This window comes from Malaya genurostris, chromosome 1 (genome assembly GCF_030247185.1).
Source record: "Malaya genurostris strain Urasoe2022 chromosome 1, Malgen_1.1, whole genome shotgun sequence".
Taxonomy (NCBI): domain Eukaryota; kingdom Metazoa; phylum Arthropoda; class Insecta; order Diptera; family Culicidae; genus Malaya; species Malaya genurostris.
Window position 1 is genome coordinate 160,055,758 of NC_080570.1, and position 15,211 is coordinate 160,070,968.

General features: G+C 40.3%; 2 protein-coding genes across 6 annotated transcripts in view; one reads left to right on the forward strand and one right to left on the reverse strand.

Annotated features, from left to right (window-relative positions):
• LOC131426486 (uncharacterized) overlaps positions 1-15,211 on the reverse strand; it is a 570,323-nt gene that overhangs the window by 324,648 nt on the left and 230,464 nt on the right. For all 4 annotated transcript variants that reach the window (XM_058589253.1, XM_058589255.1, XM_058589256.1 and 1 more), the window contains 6 exons: positions 1,642-1,874; positions 982-1,583; positions 736-917; positions 471-674; positions 287-402; positions 77-215 (listed from right to left, as the gene is read on the reverse strand). In XM_058589253.1, coding sequence (XP_058445236.1) covers positions 77-215; positions 287-402; positions 471-674; positions 736-917; positions 982-1,583; positions 1,642-1,874 — 1,476 coding nt within the window. The remainder of the gene's footprint in view (positions 1-76; positions 216-286; positions 403-470; positions 675-735; positions 918-981; positions 1,584-1,641; positions 1,875-15,211) is intronic.
• Positions 11,027-12,617, forward strand: LOC131426491 (GDP-D-glucose phosphorylase 1). 2 transcript variants are annotated; one of them, XM_058589265.1, is made up of 3 exons: positions 11,027-11,296; positions 11,362-11,745; positions 11,822-12,617. In XM_058589265.1, the coding sequence occupies exons 1-3, from the start codon at positions 11,135-11,137 to the stop codon at positions 12,251-12,253; spliced, it is 978 nt and encodes a 325-aa protein (XP_058445248.1). In that variant the 5' UTR covers positions 11,027-11,134; the 3' UTR covers positions 12,254-12,617. The 2 variants fall into 2 exon arrangements, with proteins under 2 accessions (XP_058445248.1, XP_058445249.1); XM_058589266.1 differs by having other exon boundaries at positions 11,168-11,300.

The following is a 15,211-nucleotide window of genomic DNA, read 5'->3' on the forward strand; positions in this document are numbered from 1 at the left end:
TAAATCCGATCAGTTTCCATTAGTTCCAACCAACTGGCAACGGAAACATTTCGTGAAATATTTCCCATCAACTCACGTGCTCTTTAAAGCTTCCAACTTCCACCTGAAGCGCCAGGCCACCCAACGTGATGAGGTCGTCCTCGGAGCACAGAACCTGCCTCTCGAGGATGCTTTTGCGCAGCTGCAGATACAGCAGATGTCGCGATTCCAAACAGCTGAAAAATAGGAAGAGATGCTTTTTCGTTTGAGAAGCTACCCCCAAAAATACGCCCAGAAAGCTACCAACCTGACACCGCGTAACGTCGGCAGGAAGAACTTTATCCGGAGATAAAGCGTAAAGACAATGTTTTCACCCAACGCGGCGGATTTTTTCGATGTATTGACCCAGATTTGCGGTGCGACCTGTTTGAAATGTAGAACCATCAGAACCGAACCGTCGTCATGGAACCGGTGAACGTGACGTGACTTACCTTGTAGACTTTGAGTTCGGGTGGTAGAAAGACAAAATCACCTCCGATGAGGGCACAGAGTCCAAGGAAAAAATTCTCCGACAGTTTTTCCATCCGAATGATGGCCTCGAAGACCTGTTTGGCAAGCGTCGTGGTGGGATTGCAGATGATATTGACCTTAGTTCCGTTGAGCATCAGAATCGTCACCGTGCGGCGATGCTGCGTCTGAAATAAAATCAGCTCAAATCCATGATTCAAAAGAGTACTAAACGAAAAACCACGGTACCTTAGCATCCGTGAGATCGATAACTTTGGGTACACTGTTGGCATTCCGGACAAACTCCGGTCCTTTGGACGATTCTAGGTCCAATGTTTCGATTCGACTGCTGGATTTCTGCAACGGATAGTCGTCTCTTCGTCGATCCACATTCGGTAGATTTGTCCGCTGAGTCAGTGGGGCTCCCAAATCTACAAACATAAAGCATAACAATTATTACTACCATTCATTCCCCAACAGATCCCTAAAACTCACTCGGCATCGACGTCGCATTGAAGCTCATCTCGTCAATCTTCCGATAGAAATCGGTTCCGCCACCGCCGCCGCCGCCGCTATCGATCAGATTCAGCTGATTGGTCGACTTGGACGGAACCAGACGGGTATTGCTGCGAAGTAACCGTCCCAGTGCCTGCTGCTGTTTCTCCACTTCCGCCATCTTCACCTCCACCATGGACACATCGATCGTGTTTCGTCGCAGGTCGTTCCGTTTGCGCATCATCTCGGCATTGTGGCGTCGGCGAACGACATGCAACTTTTTCGGATCCCCTTCGGTTCCGGCCGTTGCCCGGGTGCTCTTGGAGTAACCAATCGTGGCATAGTTTCGCACCGGTTCCAACCGGTTGATGGTGGTTGGCTCTGCGGTAGGTCGCGGTAGCGAACGAAACTTAGCCGCCCCGGTATCGGGTTCCGCTCGTTTCACCCGTAGATTGGCGGTGGAACCGAAATAGCGAGCCTGTTCCAAATCGTGACCGCTGATCGTGATACCGTAGTTGATCGGAACCGATGCGGTGGCACCGACCTTCCGATGGACCTCCAGTTCACCGTGATCCGAACTGCGACCCGAATCGGTGTCGCTTCTAGAAGGAAAACAGGAGAACAGTTAAATGGTTTTTTGTCACAAAATAGAACACTCACTTTTGCTCCTCGTAACATTCGGTGGTGGTGGTGGTCAATGGCTTAAGTTGCGGTGGTTTTGCGGGTGCTTGAAGCGGTGCTGGTGGTGGATGAAGAGGAGGAGGAACTGCTACAGGTGCCTGCTTGACCTCGATTCGCGTTGAAACGGATGCGACGACCTCCCTGAACAGATCGATCACCATGTGCGAGAACGGTTTGTACAGATGGTGATTCTTGCAGTAGTCGGAGATGATCTGAAGAAAAAATACGGAAAACAAAGAAAAATTAGTATCGAAAAACAATTTTTTTTAAATAAAATTGTGGTAATTTTGGATGCAGCAAGACAAAATAATGGAAGGTATTTTGTTTTGTCAAAACAGTCGATTGCGAATCCTGATACTGTTGGTTTCGGCAGTTTGCACGCTGATTTGGTCATGTTACACAGGTATTCTAGATGTAACACCATGAAGGCTGTAATCGCATATTATCGAAGCAACCGTCACCATCGTCTACATGGTAGAATAATAGATAAGTAGTAAAGAAACTGTTGATGCTTCTGACAGTCAAGGGGAAAACAATGAATTATGTTCTACTTATAATCAGCCATTGTTGAACACGCAAAAGCAGTTTCAGGGTGGCAAGTGAATTAGCGATTTCAATTTCCCGGTTTTTCCCCGGTTTTCCCGGTGCGCGAGACTAAAAATTCCCGGTTTGTTAACATGTCCAAAAAAACATCGAGAGTTGAGAAATAAGTATTTTCGGGTATCTCCTTGGAACTACGATTAAAACTCTCATCCACAGTTTGTCTAAACGAACTATTCAATCTTTTTCAAGACTACCACTGAATCAGTCTTTTAAGGGCTATCTGGAAAATCAGTCCTTCTTAAAACTTATGCAAGTTAGGAGTGTATTCTAGAAATGGGCAAAACCGTTAATTTCAAAGAACTGTTGAAAACTTGATAGTTGTGTCGAATGAATTAGTTCTATTGAACCGTTCTTTCGTTTTTCTGAAACTTTGTATGTTTTTTCGAAAATAATATGAAAGCTATAAATTATAAATTGTAGTTAACAGATTCAATAATAATAAAGTCTTTTTGCGTGTGTTTGAAAACTATTCTATTGAGAAGAACAGTGAGCTATCATTCTTCAATAAAGAACTCCAGTTTATTCAATCTTCGAGGGAAACTAGTTCTGTTGGACCGTACGCTGACTGACCATTTCTAGTGTATTCCATTTTTTTTTAGTTTGGTATGGTATAGAGTTAGAAATTAAAAATGAATGAACTAAAGCACAGCACTCCTCCCTCAAACCCGACTACCTCTAACAACCTGTGGCGTCTCGTGACAAAATTTACGGGTTGTGCACTGCTTATATGGTATGACGACGTTGCAACTGAGACAGCAATTTGTTTTCAACGACCATAAGCATAAGGCACTGAAGCCTCTCCTGAATGTGTGCATACAAGTTCTCACAGAGCCTATTTGACCAGTTGTGCAGTGCACGAGGTGCACATGAGGACGAGAGACCATTGCTAACAACATATACGATGTTCTTTCAGAGTTGGGTTTTGGCGAGAAAACAAAATCCTTCTAGAATTCTTAAAATATACGCTTGTCACTTTTGAAAAACAACAACAATGTATGCCTCTAGTGACTGAGATGATCTAAATTTGATTCTCCTATCATCGACACTGAACAGGCTCTTCCGAACTCTGAAAACCAATTTCAACTATCAAAGAAGGAAATCAAATACTCCTTGCAAACGGTGGATAAAATGAAAGTCGACAGCTCTGTCGATTTTGTGAATTCTATTGGAATCAATTCCAAGAATACTAAACAAGTATTGTCACAATTTGACATTACTGAGACAAATTTGAGTGAAATTAGGGAAATTATTGGCTGGCAACTAAAAACACGGCCCCTAAGATTTCTTAAAAAATTTATCAAACAAACATGTTACTTGATGTTACTTTTACCATTATGCATACTTATTCTGAAATTTGAAGAAAAGCATTAAAAAAGGTGACAGTTCCTCTTTCTTTACTCTTTTTTTCGATTATTACGGTCCTATAGGCAATCATTCTATCTTACACTTTGCATAGAATAACGACTGAAACTATCAACTTTCGATCTGCTGTTAAAAAAATGTGTGAAAATACTGTAACAATTGAAAGAGAAAATAAACAAAGAGAAACTGTCATTTGCACTTGGAATCTTTTCTAATATTTGTCGAGATTTAATAGAAATCCAGCATAAGTATCCAAATTATCCTTATTTTTCATCATGAGCATTCATTGTGCTGTTATTGATGCCAACTAAGAAAGCGCTTATTGAATTAAAATTGCTGAGGTGTTGGCACCATTTTCAATGAATTGAACCTGTCAGAGGAAAATAAGAAGTTTCAAAACTTGTACTGAACTCCTAGCTCAAACAAAAAACGGCCTTCATCTTTTCATTTGTTGTATCAGGAAAATCATGATGCTGAAAATCGTTACTAAGATTAGGACTAGTAAATTTTTTCCCGGATTTGCACTAAAATTCCCGACTTTTTCCCGGTTTTCCCGGTCACTTGCCACCCTGCAGTTTTCTCCGCTACTACTTGATGAAACTACAAACAACATCAGTTTATTTAGAAACATTAATTTCACAAACTGGTATCTCTCTTCTAAGCAAGCGATGCGACAAATCAGTCGTATTTATTTAACTGTGCTGTTCACAGTTACTTTTTCTGAGGAAAATAATTTGAGTTCAAGTATTTGTACATTAAACTCTGAGCAGCTGGCTGCCGAGAGTAGAAAATATGTTAAATAGTGCGTCGACTGTTTATCACATAATTTCGTCAAATTTCAAACAAACTTTTGGGCCTAGCAGAAAATTTCCTGCGATTTTTCCATGTTTCAGAGAATTTGAAAACAGAACAGATGAATGTAAATCGGGTTAGTAATTGTAATCATGCTCTTTTTTCAAGTTCAAATCATACAAAATGGATAAAAAATATTCACTTCCACTTTTTCCACAGTGAATGTGAATTTCCAGACTTTGCATTTGACTGTTTCCATTAATTATTGATTCTAAAATCCTTAAACGGTCATATAAATTGTGTAAACTTTGCGTCGGCTTAGTGGTTCAATTTGAACTGCTTTAAGCACAAATGAGCCGAAGGCGAAACGCGAAGAAATCGAAACGAATTATGTACTTTCTGTACAAACCAAGAACCCCTAAATGTTCTTCCATTAAGTTTTACATAGTCTCTTTGGTCACTTTTATATAACTGCAAATCGTCTATTTGCCTTGAATTGCCTTCCCCAGACAACTGTCTTTCGTATCTTCTACAGATTCCGCTTGACGAAGGCTCAATATTTTATTAGCTTGGGAACTCCCTGGACAAACAAGGAGTGTATCGAAAATAAGCTATCCACATACATTTGTGTTGAACGTATGTTTTTGTGATGGTTTTTTATGCTCAGATCATGCGTTTGGCTGTCAGCTTTCGTTTGTTTACTTGTTTGTGCGGTTGAAATTCTGCGTTTTCAAAATGTCGCGTATTGAAAAGGAAGTGTAAAGTAAGGTTCTGGACACATGACTAAGGGAGAAAGGTATTATTATGCGAAAATTGGCGAATCGGTTTGGATTTCAACATGCCAATGTTAAAACCATCATTAATTGGTTTGGGGAACACTATTCTTTGGAAGAGACAGAAAACCCGGTTCTTCCACAACCCGAAACTGGACCAGAAAGTGGTATCTCTAATCATGAAGAACAAATCAATGTCAATGCGTGATTTGGCCAAAAAAGCAGGAACGAGTGTCGGAATGATCCAGCGTATCAAGAGGCGAAATTACCTGAAGACCTACAAGAAGCAGAAAATCTCGAAACAAAGTGTAGAACAGAAGAAGCGAGCAGCGACAAGGACCAGGAAATTGTATTCGCATCATTTGCAGTGTCCGGATGCATGTGTTTTGATGGACGACGAGACTTATGTAAAGGAGGACTCAAAAACCCTTCCAGGTCCAAAATACTTTACTGTCGTCTTTGGGGAGGATGTGAGCGATGCGGACAGGTCAATTCAAGTGGAGAAATTTGGTCGAAATGTACTGGTATGGCAAGCAATATGTTCCTGTGGTTTGAAGTCAACCATTTTTTACACTACCGGAACTATAAATGCAGAAATCTATTGATCTGAGTGTCTCCAGAAGAGATTACTGCCTTTATAGAAGAAGCATAGTACACCTCCACTGTTTTGGCCGGATTTAGCGTCTGCTTACTATGCCAAAACCACTCTCATCTGGCTTGCGGAAAAGGGTATAATTTCGTTGGGAAAAACATCTATCCACCAAATTGCCCTCAGCTTCGACCCATCGAACGTTACTGGGCAATCGTGAAGAGGCTCTTCAAGAAGACTGGTAAGGCAGCTGGGAATATGCAGGAGTTCAAAAAAATTTGGGCTCAAGCGTCCAAAAAATCCGATGCAACACTTGTCCGGAACTTGATGAAGAGCGTTGGATCAAAAGTTCGAAAATTCGTGAAGGAATAACTTAAATTGCATCCGGTTTTCATTATGCTCAAGTTTAGCCTCGTACAATAAAGGATAAATTTATAGTTTGAATAAAATATCGTTTGTTACCATAATTTAATGGCATGAAAAAAACGAGAGGCCGGGTCCGACAGATCTATGATTTGATGTTAACCAAATACAAAAGTTGCGTTGTACAGAACGATGAAATATATGTGAAGGCTGACACTTCACAATCTATCGTTTGGCAAGCAATCAGTCAACCATTACATTAACCTCAAAAAGTTCTTCAAAATTGCCTGTTGCCATTTCTAATGCAGCATTCGTGAAAACTCCCTGTCTCAAACTGATTTGGCATCTTGCCACTACAATAATCAGTTCACCACATATGTATGTAACATTGATCTGCTAGAACCAGATTAATTGTAGAAGGATTTCTCTTGTTGGGCTACTCGGAAATAAAACTTGCGGAATTCGTACTTTCTACTCATTTTCTGGTTACTCCACGAGAGCATTTAGAGCCCTATTAATAAAATAGATCGTTTATTGCCTAAGAGGTACTCGCCCATACTCGCATATGAGTCCCATATCGATTTTCACCAATTTCGAGTTAGCTTGAGGAATGAAATCTAATATAATATCAACTCATACCTGTCCCATACGCAAGTATCCGCATATCAGTCTCATTCAGTGCAAATTTCAATAATTTCATTTGTTGCAATATTGGAATAGCTAAGGTATATTACCGATATTTCATGTAATAATACCATGATTTAGCATTAGGCAGCACAATAAATTAAAAAAATCGGAAATAAAATTTTGATCGTCTTTTTCTCAACATGCCGATTTTCCATATGGGACTGATATGCAAGTATGGGCAGGACATTAGAAAAAAAAATTTGCACTTTAGAATAGCCCGACGTGGCAGAACAACGGTTTTGTTCAATTTTAGGTATTTGTACATCTATGATTTCAAATTGGATTTTATAGGATGAGCGAGAATTGAATTTTCGGCATTAAAAATGCCTTACTCTTCACTATACGTGGCCGGGCGTTAATTAAAAATTAGAAAGCTATCCGCGTTAGAATGTTTGTCATAATTTTGAACGCTAATAAACTGGATAGATTACTATAATTTAATTACCAATCGATTCGGAAACATGCAATTTAAACATGCATGGTAACGTCGTTTCAGCATTTCAATAGCATACTATTGAAAAATTGGTTAGAATCGACCTATGTTTTCACTAACCAATCACGGTATGGCAAATGATGTCATCCTATTGATTTTTCGTGCACGGTCGACGGTTTCGATCGTTGATCTGCACCTAGAATTTCATATAGTAGCAGATCTGCTTCGTTCGGTATAGGTATAGTATTTACGTCATGCAAGAAAAGGTATCGTTCCATTCGGCATCGCATGAACGTTCGCACAAAAGGGAATCTGTAAATATATACCACCTTACAATTTTAACTTTAATCGACAGTCAGTCGCCAACGAAACAGGTAGCTTGTCGTTCGCTGGATGCTTGCTTTTTGTGGTGTGTCATTTTCTTCCATCTGCTGCACACCCGTGTTCGCTTGACTATATTGAATCTGTTGATTCTACGGGAACTAGCAGATCAATTCCGAACTTTTGGCGATAGATTTTTTTTATCCTAATTTGAAGCGCTTGTATCTCAGTAACTTGTTGATGGATCTGCCACATTTAACATGTGTGCAGTGCGACCTAATATGTGTTCGTTTGTGTGGGTGTTCACTGTGGAGGATTGTTGGATGACTTGAGGAAAACTGAAACTGAACACCAATAACAGTTCGGCTGAAAAGTTCGTATCGTTTAATAGAAACACACATTTTTTTTTGCCAAAATTCGTTATTATTATTCAACATAATTGCCATCAGAGGCGATACAGCGATTATAGCGATCTTCCAACTTTTCGATACCATTTTTGTAGTACGATTTGTCCTTTGCCTCAAAATAGGCCTCAGTTTCAGCGATTACCTCTTCATTGCTTCTAAATTTTTTACCAGCGAGCATTCTCTTGAGGTCTGAGAACAGGAAAAAGTCACTGGGGGCCAAATCTGGAGAATACGGTGGATGAGGGAGCAATTCGAAGCCCAATTCGTTCAATTTCAGCATGGTTTTCATCGACTTGTGACACGGTGCATTGTCTTGATGAAACAAAACTTTTTTTTTCTTCAAATGAGGCCGTTTTTTTTTTAAATTTCGTCCTTCAAACGCTCTAATAACGCTATATAATAGTCACTGTTGATAGTTTTTCCCTTTTCAAGGTAGTCGATGAAAATTATACCATGCGAATCCCAAAATACAGACGCCATAACCTTACCGGCCGATTGTTGAGTCTTTCCACGTTTTGGGTTCGGTTCATCGCGGGCAGTCCACTCAGCTGACTGTCGATTGGACTCCGGAGTGAAGTGATGGAGCCATGTTTCGTCCATTGTTATATATCGACGAAAAAATCGGTTTTATTTCGATATAACAGCTCCAAACACTGCACAGAATCATCAATTCGTTGTTGTTTTTGATCGATTGTGAGCTCAGGCGGCACCCATTTTGCACAAAGCTTTCTCATATCCAAATATTCGTGAATAATATGTCCAACACGTTCCTTTGATATCTTTAGGGTGTCAGCTATCTCGATCAACTTCACTTTACGGTCATTGAAAATCATTTTGTGGATTTTTTTCACGTTTTCATCGGTAACAGCCTCTTTTGGACGTCCACTGCGTTCATCGTCTTCGGTGCTCATATGACCAGTACGAAATTTGCAAACCACTTACGAATTGTTGCTTCGCCCGGTGCAGAGTCTGGATAACACTCATCAAGCCATTTTTTGGTATCGGCGGCACTTTTTTTCATCAAAAAGTAGTGTTTCATCAACACACGAAATTCCTTTTTTTCCATTTTTTTCACAATAACAAAAGTAGCTTCACTCAAAATGCAATATCTCACAAACTAATAATCAGACAGCTGTCAAATTTATACACGTATCTTTTGAAGGTTGGTACTAACTGAAAATGGTATGGATTTAATTTTAGTGGCGCCCTCTCATAGAAACGATACGAACTTTTCAGCCGATCTGTTAAAACTGTTGACGATTAGAAACGTCTCAATACTCAATATGGAAATTCGAATTGTGCTTGAATTATATATTTTTTCGAATGTCACTAGTCTCAAACTAATGTTTCAAAAATATGCGTGCGGCCCGGCAAGTAGCTCTAGGACGGGCACTGCCGGACGAGGCCCGTGCAGGTGGTAATGCTATGGGATTAGGTTGCGATTGCGCTAGTCTTTAACAGAAATCTATTTACGAATGGAACAAAAAAAAATTATAAATACTTCTTGAACTTGTTCAAACATTGTTAGATAAAAAGCGTACTGCAAAATGTACGGTTTTTTACAATCGATGTATTGTATTTTTCCATTTTTACGCAGAATATATGAACGTTAAAAATGGACCCAACATCACGGGAAAAACTCCGATTTTAAAAATGAGCAAAACTTCTCGGATCATGATCGATTTGGACTGATTTCGCTGAAATTTAAACGTAACGCACTTGTCGTTGTTGGGTATAACTTCAGGCGTGTTTCTGCTACGATAGTAATTTTTGTAACATAAATTCAGGCGTTATGTTTTAAAATATGAAGATATCAAATATGAATTGAATGGAATGGTGTGATGAACGTATTTTTTACGCGACATTAACTAATGTCTCAAATGATGTACATTTGAATAGCAAAACAGTGAACGTACGACGACGTACTTCTTTTAATCAGAATCATTAACAATTAAAATATTATGTTTTTGAAAAACGACGACGATTAAAGTAACGCGTTTACTTGCGTTCATTGCTCCAGTTTTGATTTTGTGTTTCAGAATTTAAACGTATAAACGAACAATAAGAAAAAAAAAAGGTAAAAACACGTGTGAATCAAACCTCTTAACAAGAAACTCTATGTCGAATATTTAAAATGGTTAGGTGAATCAATACAGCTTGTGTTGTTATATGTTATCTATGAAATAAATTAACCAAAGTGGTTAAACAAATTATATTTCTGATTTTTGTTTAGGAATCAGAACAAATTGGCTCAAATGGCACGTTACCCTTGATATTTGGAGATTTGTGCCAGGAAGAGGGTTCAAAATGATATCCGGGTAGAAAATTGGAGTTACGAGCTTTGAAGGAAATACATTCCTCAAGTAACGCATTTTCGAACCATGATTAACTTTCATGGGAGAAGAGTTATTGCGCATGGTTTCATGAGAAGTTAAAATGATTGGTTTCATGATTTTCTAATCATGACAGCAGTAACGGATTTCTTCCTGTGCACCATTTTATAAAAAAAAAGCAAATAAGGACACTGCTCGCTATTAATGAGAACTTCAATCACATGTAAAATTCAAAATAAGTGATGTCGGCCTTCCAAATCGAAGCGTAGAAATATATCAGATCAGTAGGCAAATAACATTACTAATCGGAAAGAAATTGCTGTAGCTGTGAATTAAAAAAAAAACCTGACTTTACTTTCCTTAAATTCTAATTTGCAATTGTATATAGAAAACAACGATGTGTCTCACACATCGAAACCAGGGAGCGCCATTCAAGGGTTGTTCGGGTGAATTCTTGATGCCAACAAGAGCGATTTGTTTCTTATGACGCAACAGTTGCTGACTACGCGCATTCACTGACAACTATTGCAGTTTATTTTGCAAGACGTGTAATCAAACACGTGTCTGAAAATAACCTATTATTAAACACGCGCACGAATGAGTGTCGCTCACGCGAGCATACTCCATTCTCTCTTTCTCTCGCAGTTTCATCCGTCAAAAGCGTCCGGAGAGAGTAACTCAGAAACAGTGACGAATGTAAACAAATCAAGCATCAAGAAGCTCTCGTAGTGCAATCCAAGTTGGCGGGGGCTAGTATAAAAGAATCGCGTAACTAACAATTGAATCATAACAACCAATCGGATCCTACAATGGTGGAGGCACCGCAGCGATTGGAGGATATTCCAAACGTGCAGCAAATTCTGGAATCTCGGTGGTCTTCGTTGCACGGTCAACCGGACGGCATCTTTCGTTACCAGCTGACAATCGAACGCGAGCGAGTGACAGACGGAGAGTACAGATTTCTAATGCAGGTAGGTAGGAGAGAAGTGCAAGTGAAATATTTCCCCTTTACCGCTGCTTTGAAATGTTTCACCAGCTTAACCGCAAACGAATGACGGAGCGTCGGAAGCCGGACATCATCGCCGTTTTGCAACCACCGTTCGATCCGAACCGTTTCAATTTCAACCGTGTCGACCCGCGAGAAGTGCTACTGGAGCTTCGAATCGGCAATAATCTCATGTCTTGTCTGGTCAACAATAGCCCGCTAACCGAAAACCATGTGCTGCTGGTTCCGGACCGAGAACAGAATCTACCGCAAGTCCTCACTGAAAGCAGCTTGCATGCGGTCGTTCGATTAATGCTTTCGTTGGAGGATCGCAACTATCGGATAGGATACAACAGTTCCGGTGCCTTGGCCTCGGTAAACCACCTTCATTATCATCTGCTTCTCATCCGGCATCGGTTGTACGTGGAAAAAGCGGTAACTACTCTCGTCCCCTCTTTCCTGCCTGTCTCAAACAGACCAAAATTAAACATGTTCCATTTATCCACCGCAGCCGCTCACTCTCCTGGGATCGCATCTGTACCGACTAGACAATCATCCTGCCAAAGCCTACTGTTTCGTACTGGAAGATCACGCCGACAGCAAGCCGTTCACCGCCGGAATCAGCCGTCTGATAAGCATCCTACTTTCCGCCGACATCGCTCATAATCTGCTGCTCACGTGGGACACCCGGCGAACCGGCCTGCGAGCGTTGATTTACCCCCGCCTGAGGATATGTGAAAACAAACAGGTGTCCCCTTTTAACGTGGCCTGTTCCGAGCTGAGTGGCTTCGTGCCGCTTGGCGATGAGTCCGATTTTGAACGATTAGACGAGCGTCAGCTGGAGGCGTTCTTTCGGGAGGCACAAGGCACCGACCTGTACGACCGCCTGGATTCGCTGGTGCTACAGGGAATGGCAAAGCATACCGTCGGAGGCGTCGTGTGAACCACACGCTCAAACTCAAAGTAGAGACGTACGGGGGGAGGCGGACGTGGAACGAAGAAAAAGAAGGGTGCTGAATAAATTATTGCGTTGGTGGGCGGCGAACGTATGATAAATGGATTTTCACCGTTTATTGTTTTGACTTGCGGAAAACCGAATGTTGTCACAAATGGTAATTTGGTGGGCGTGTGTGTGAGAAGGATGAGTTTGTGAGTTAGGAAAGGCGAGGGGAGGCGGGCATTAGCTTTTAATCGTGTTTGTTTGGATTACGATTTGGAGGGGATGGGTTCCGGGCTGTCAACAGAGGATAATTTTCGATGGAATAAAGAAGCTTCGGCTTTTGTGACACGGGGCTCCATTTACCGGACCGAGGTTGTTCTGAATTATGAAAGAAACATTTCATTCACGCGTAAAAATGAAAATTACACATACGAGTATAAATGTAGACAGTTATAGTACACAGTTCGAAAAAATCTTGTGATTTTTCATCTTATAAGATGCACATAACTGGAGCGTCGTATTTCACACAAAATTATATTTAAGAACATGCAAATTTGTCTGATTTGAAAATTACATGGCTTAAATTTGAACGAAATAAAAACAAAAGATTGATAGCAACAGCGCGACTTGAGCCGAGAAACATTAGATCACAAGCACATCGGTTACTCGACTAAACCACAGCGCTCATATCTGTTCATTAATTGATACATATAAATCCATACAGCGGCACTTGTTAGCCGAGTATAAATTACACTCGAAGCGTGTAAAATTCTGTGCGAGTGGAATATTGCGCCATTTGAAAAATCAAATAGTTGTGAAATGTATCGTTTGTAGAATTCTGTCATCTGTAAAATAAATATTTTTTTTTCTGTGTAGCTCAAAAAAGGGAACAGCTATAGAGTGATAAATAAGTCGATGCCTTCCACGCAATCTGTCTGGGGTTCGATTCCCAACTCCAGCACATAGGGTCAGACTTTTTTTAGCTGAAGAGGTGTATGACCACAACAAGGTTAAAAACCTCTACGATGAGAATAAAAAAAGTTAAAAAAGTTACAAAGAATACATGTACTAAAGACTGTCCCAGAAAGTATGAACGCAATTGAAAACCGCTGCCATTTCGCAATGGTTCAGAATCTGTCAATTTTTATGACTGCGTCCTGTTGATTACACTCTTCTCTCACCACTTGTGCAGTTGTTTATTCGTTTTCATTAGTTTGTTTCGAAATGCGTGGACTTCAGCAGAACAACGTCGAAAAATGTTGCACAGAACGCGGACTGTCACTGAGAAAGATAGCAAAAATGGAAGGAGTAAGTGAAAAAGTCGTGCGAAATGCAATCAGGAAGTTCGGTGAGGATAACACTTTTGAGGACAAATCGAAAACGGGTCGAAAAAAAGGTCCTGCTAACCCTCAGTTGGATAAACGTATACTGAAGACGTTCGAGCAAAAGAAGGAGGTTTCAGTTCGGGATGTAGCCAAAAAAGTCAAATGTTCTTCGTGCTAAAGAACGTTTGAATCTTTGAAGCTATAAGAAGCAGAATCAATTAAAACGTAGTCCGAAACAAGAAGCATCGATCAGGCCGAGGGTTCGAAAGCTGTGCAATACGATTCTTGCTGGAAATTTGAACTGCATAATCATGGACGACGAAACCTACGTGAAACTCGATTACAAATCCTTGCCGGGACCACAATATTATACGGTGCGATAAGGGCAACGGTTAAACCAGTCCTAGACATTGAATAAAGTCGAAAAATTTGGTAAGAAAGCTATGGTCTGGCAAGCAATTTGTAGCTGCGGTAAGATTTCGAAACCCTTCATCACCACTACTTCAATGAACAGCGAAATATACATCAAGGAATGTTTACGAAAACGACTTCTACCCATGATTCGAAGCCACAAGGATCCTGTTGTCTTCTGGCCAGATCTTGCTTCTTGCCACTACTCGAAATCAACGGTAGAATGGTATACTACCGAAAATGTCACTTTCGTCCCAAAAGACATGAATCCACCAAATTGCCCACAACTTCGACCAATTAAGGAATTTTGGGCATTAACGAAGGCACATCTTAGGAAACATGTCTCGGCAGCCGAAACCATTCAACAGTTCGAAAAAGATTGGAAAAAAGTGTCTAAACTTGTCGCCAAGAAATCTGTACGGAATTTATTGAGGAACGTTCGCAAGAAGGTGCGCCAGCTAGTCTACAATGGCTAACTAGCAAATGTTGAGAATAATATTCTGTTTTTGTAGTCTAATATTATCAGTATATCGAACAAAATTTGAATATCTAACACTTGTGAATTATTTACAGCGAAATCAAAGTGCGTCCATACATTCCGTTCCGTTAAGAACAAAGTCCGTTCCATTTACGGAGTTTTAGACCACTATTTCCTGTACTTCCGAAACCGGGAACTAGGAGCTGATATAGCCAAAAGTGGTTCGTTTGGCAAACAACTAAAACGAACTCAATTTGAAACAGTTTTGATTACTGTTTCTGGTTTCCGGTATGCATACCAAAATATCTAACATATCATCCTACAATTCCGGAACCGGAAGTTCAATCCGAATGAAATTCAACAGCATTCGATGAGATTGTAAAGCCTTTCATTCGATTCTAAGTTTTTTTTATATCGGTTCAGTCTTCTCTGAGAAAATTGAGTGCATATTTTTTTGCACATAACAACCTATAACTCTGAAAACGGAAGACGGATCCGGATAAAATTCAATAGCGTACTATGAAAAAGTTAGACCTTCCATACAAATCGAAGTTTGCAAAATCCGGTTCTGTCTTCTCCGAAAAAAATCAAGTGCATATTTTTTGCACATCCGCACATAGGTATTTTGATATCTCGACAAACTGATCGGAATGGTATATGACACTCGGAACTCTGGCTCACAGCAATTCAAGACGAATTTCACAGTGATTGCATATCCTTTCTATATGGGAAAAGCAACGCGTGACG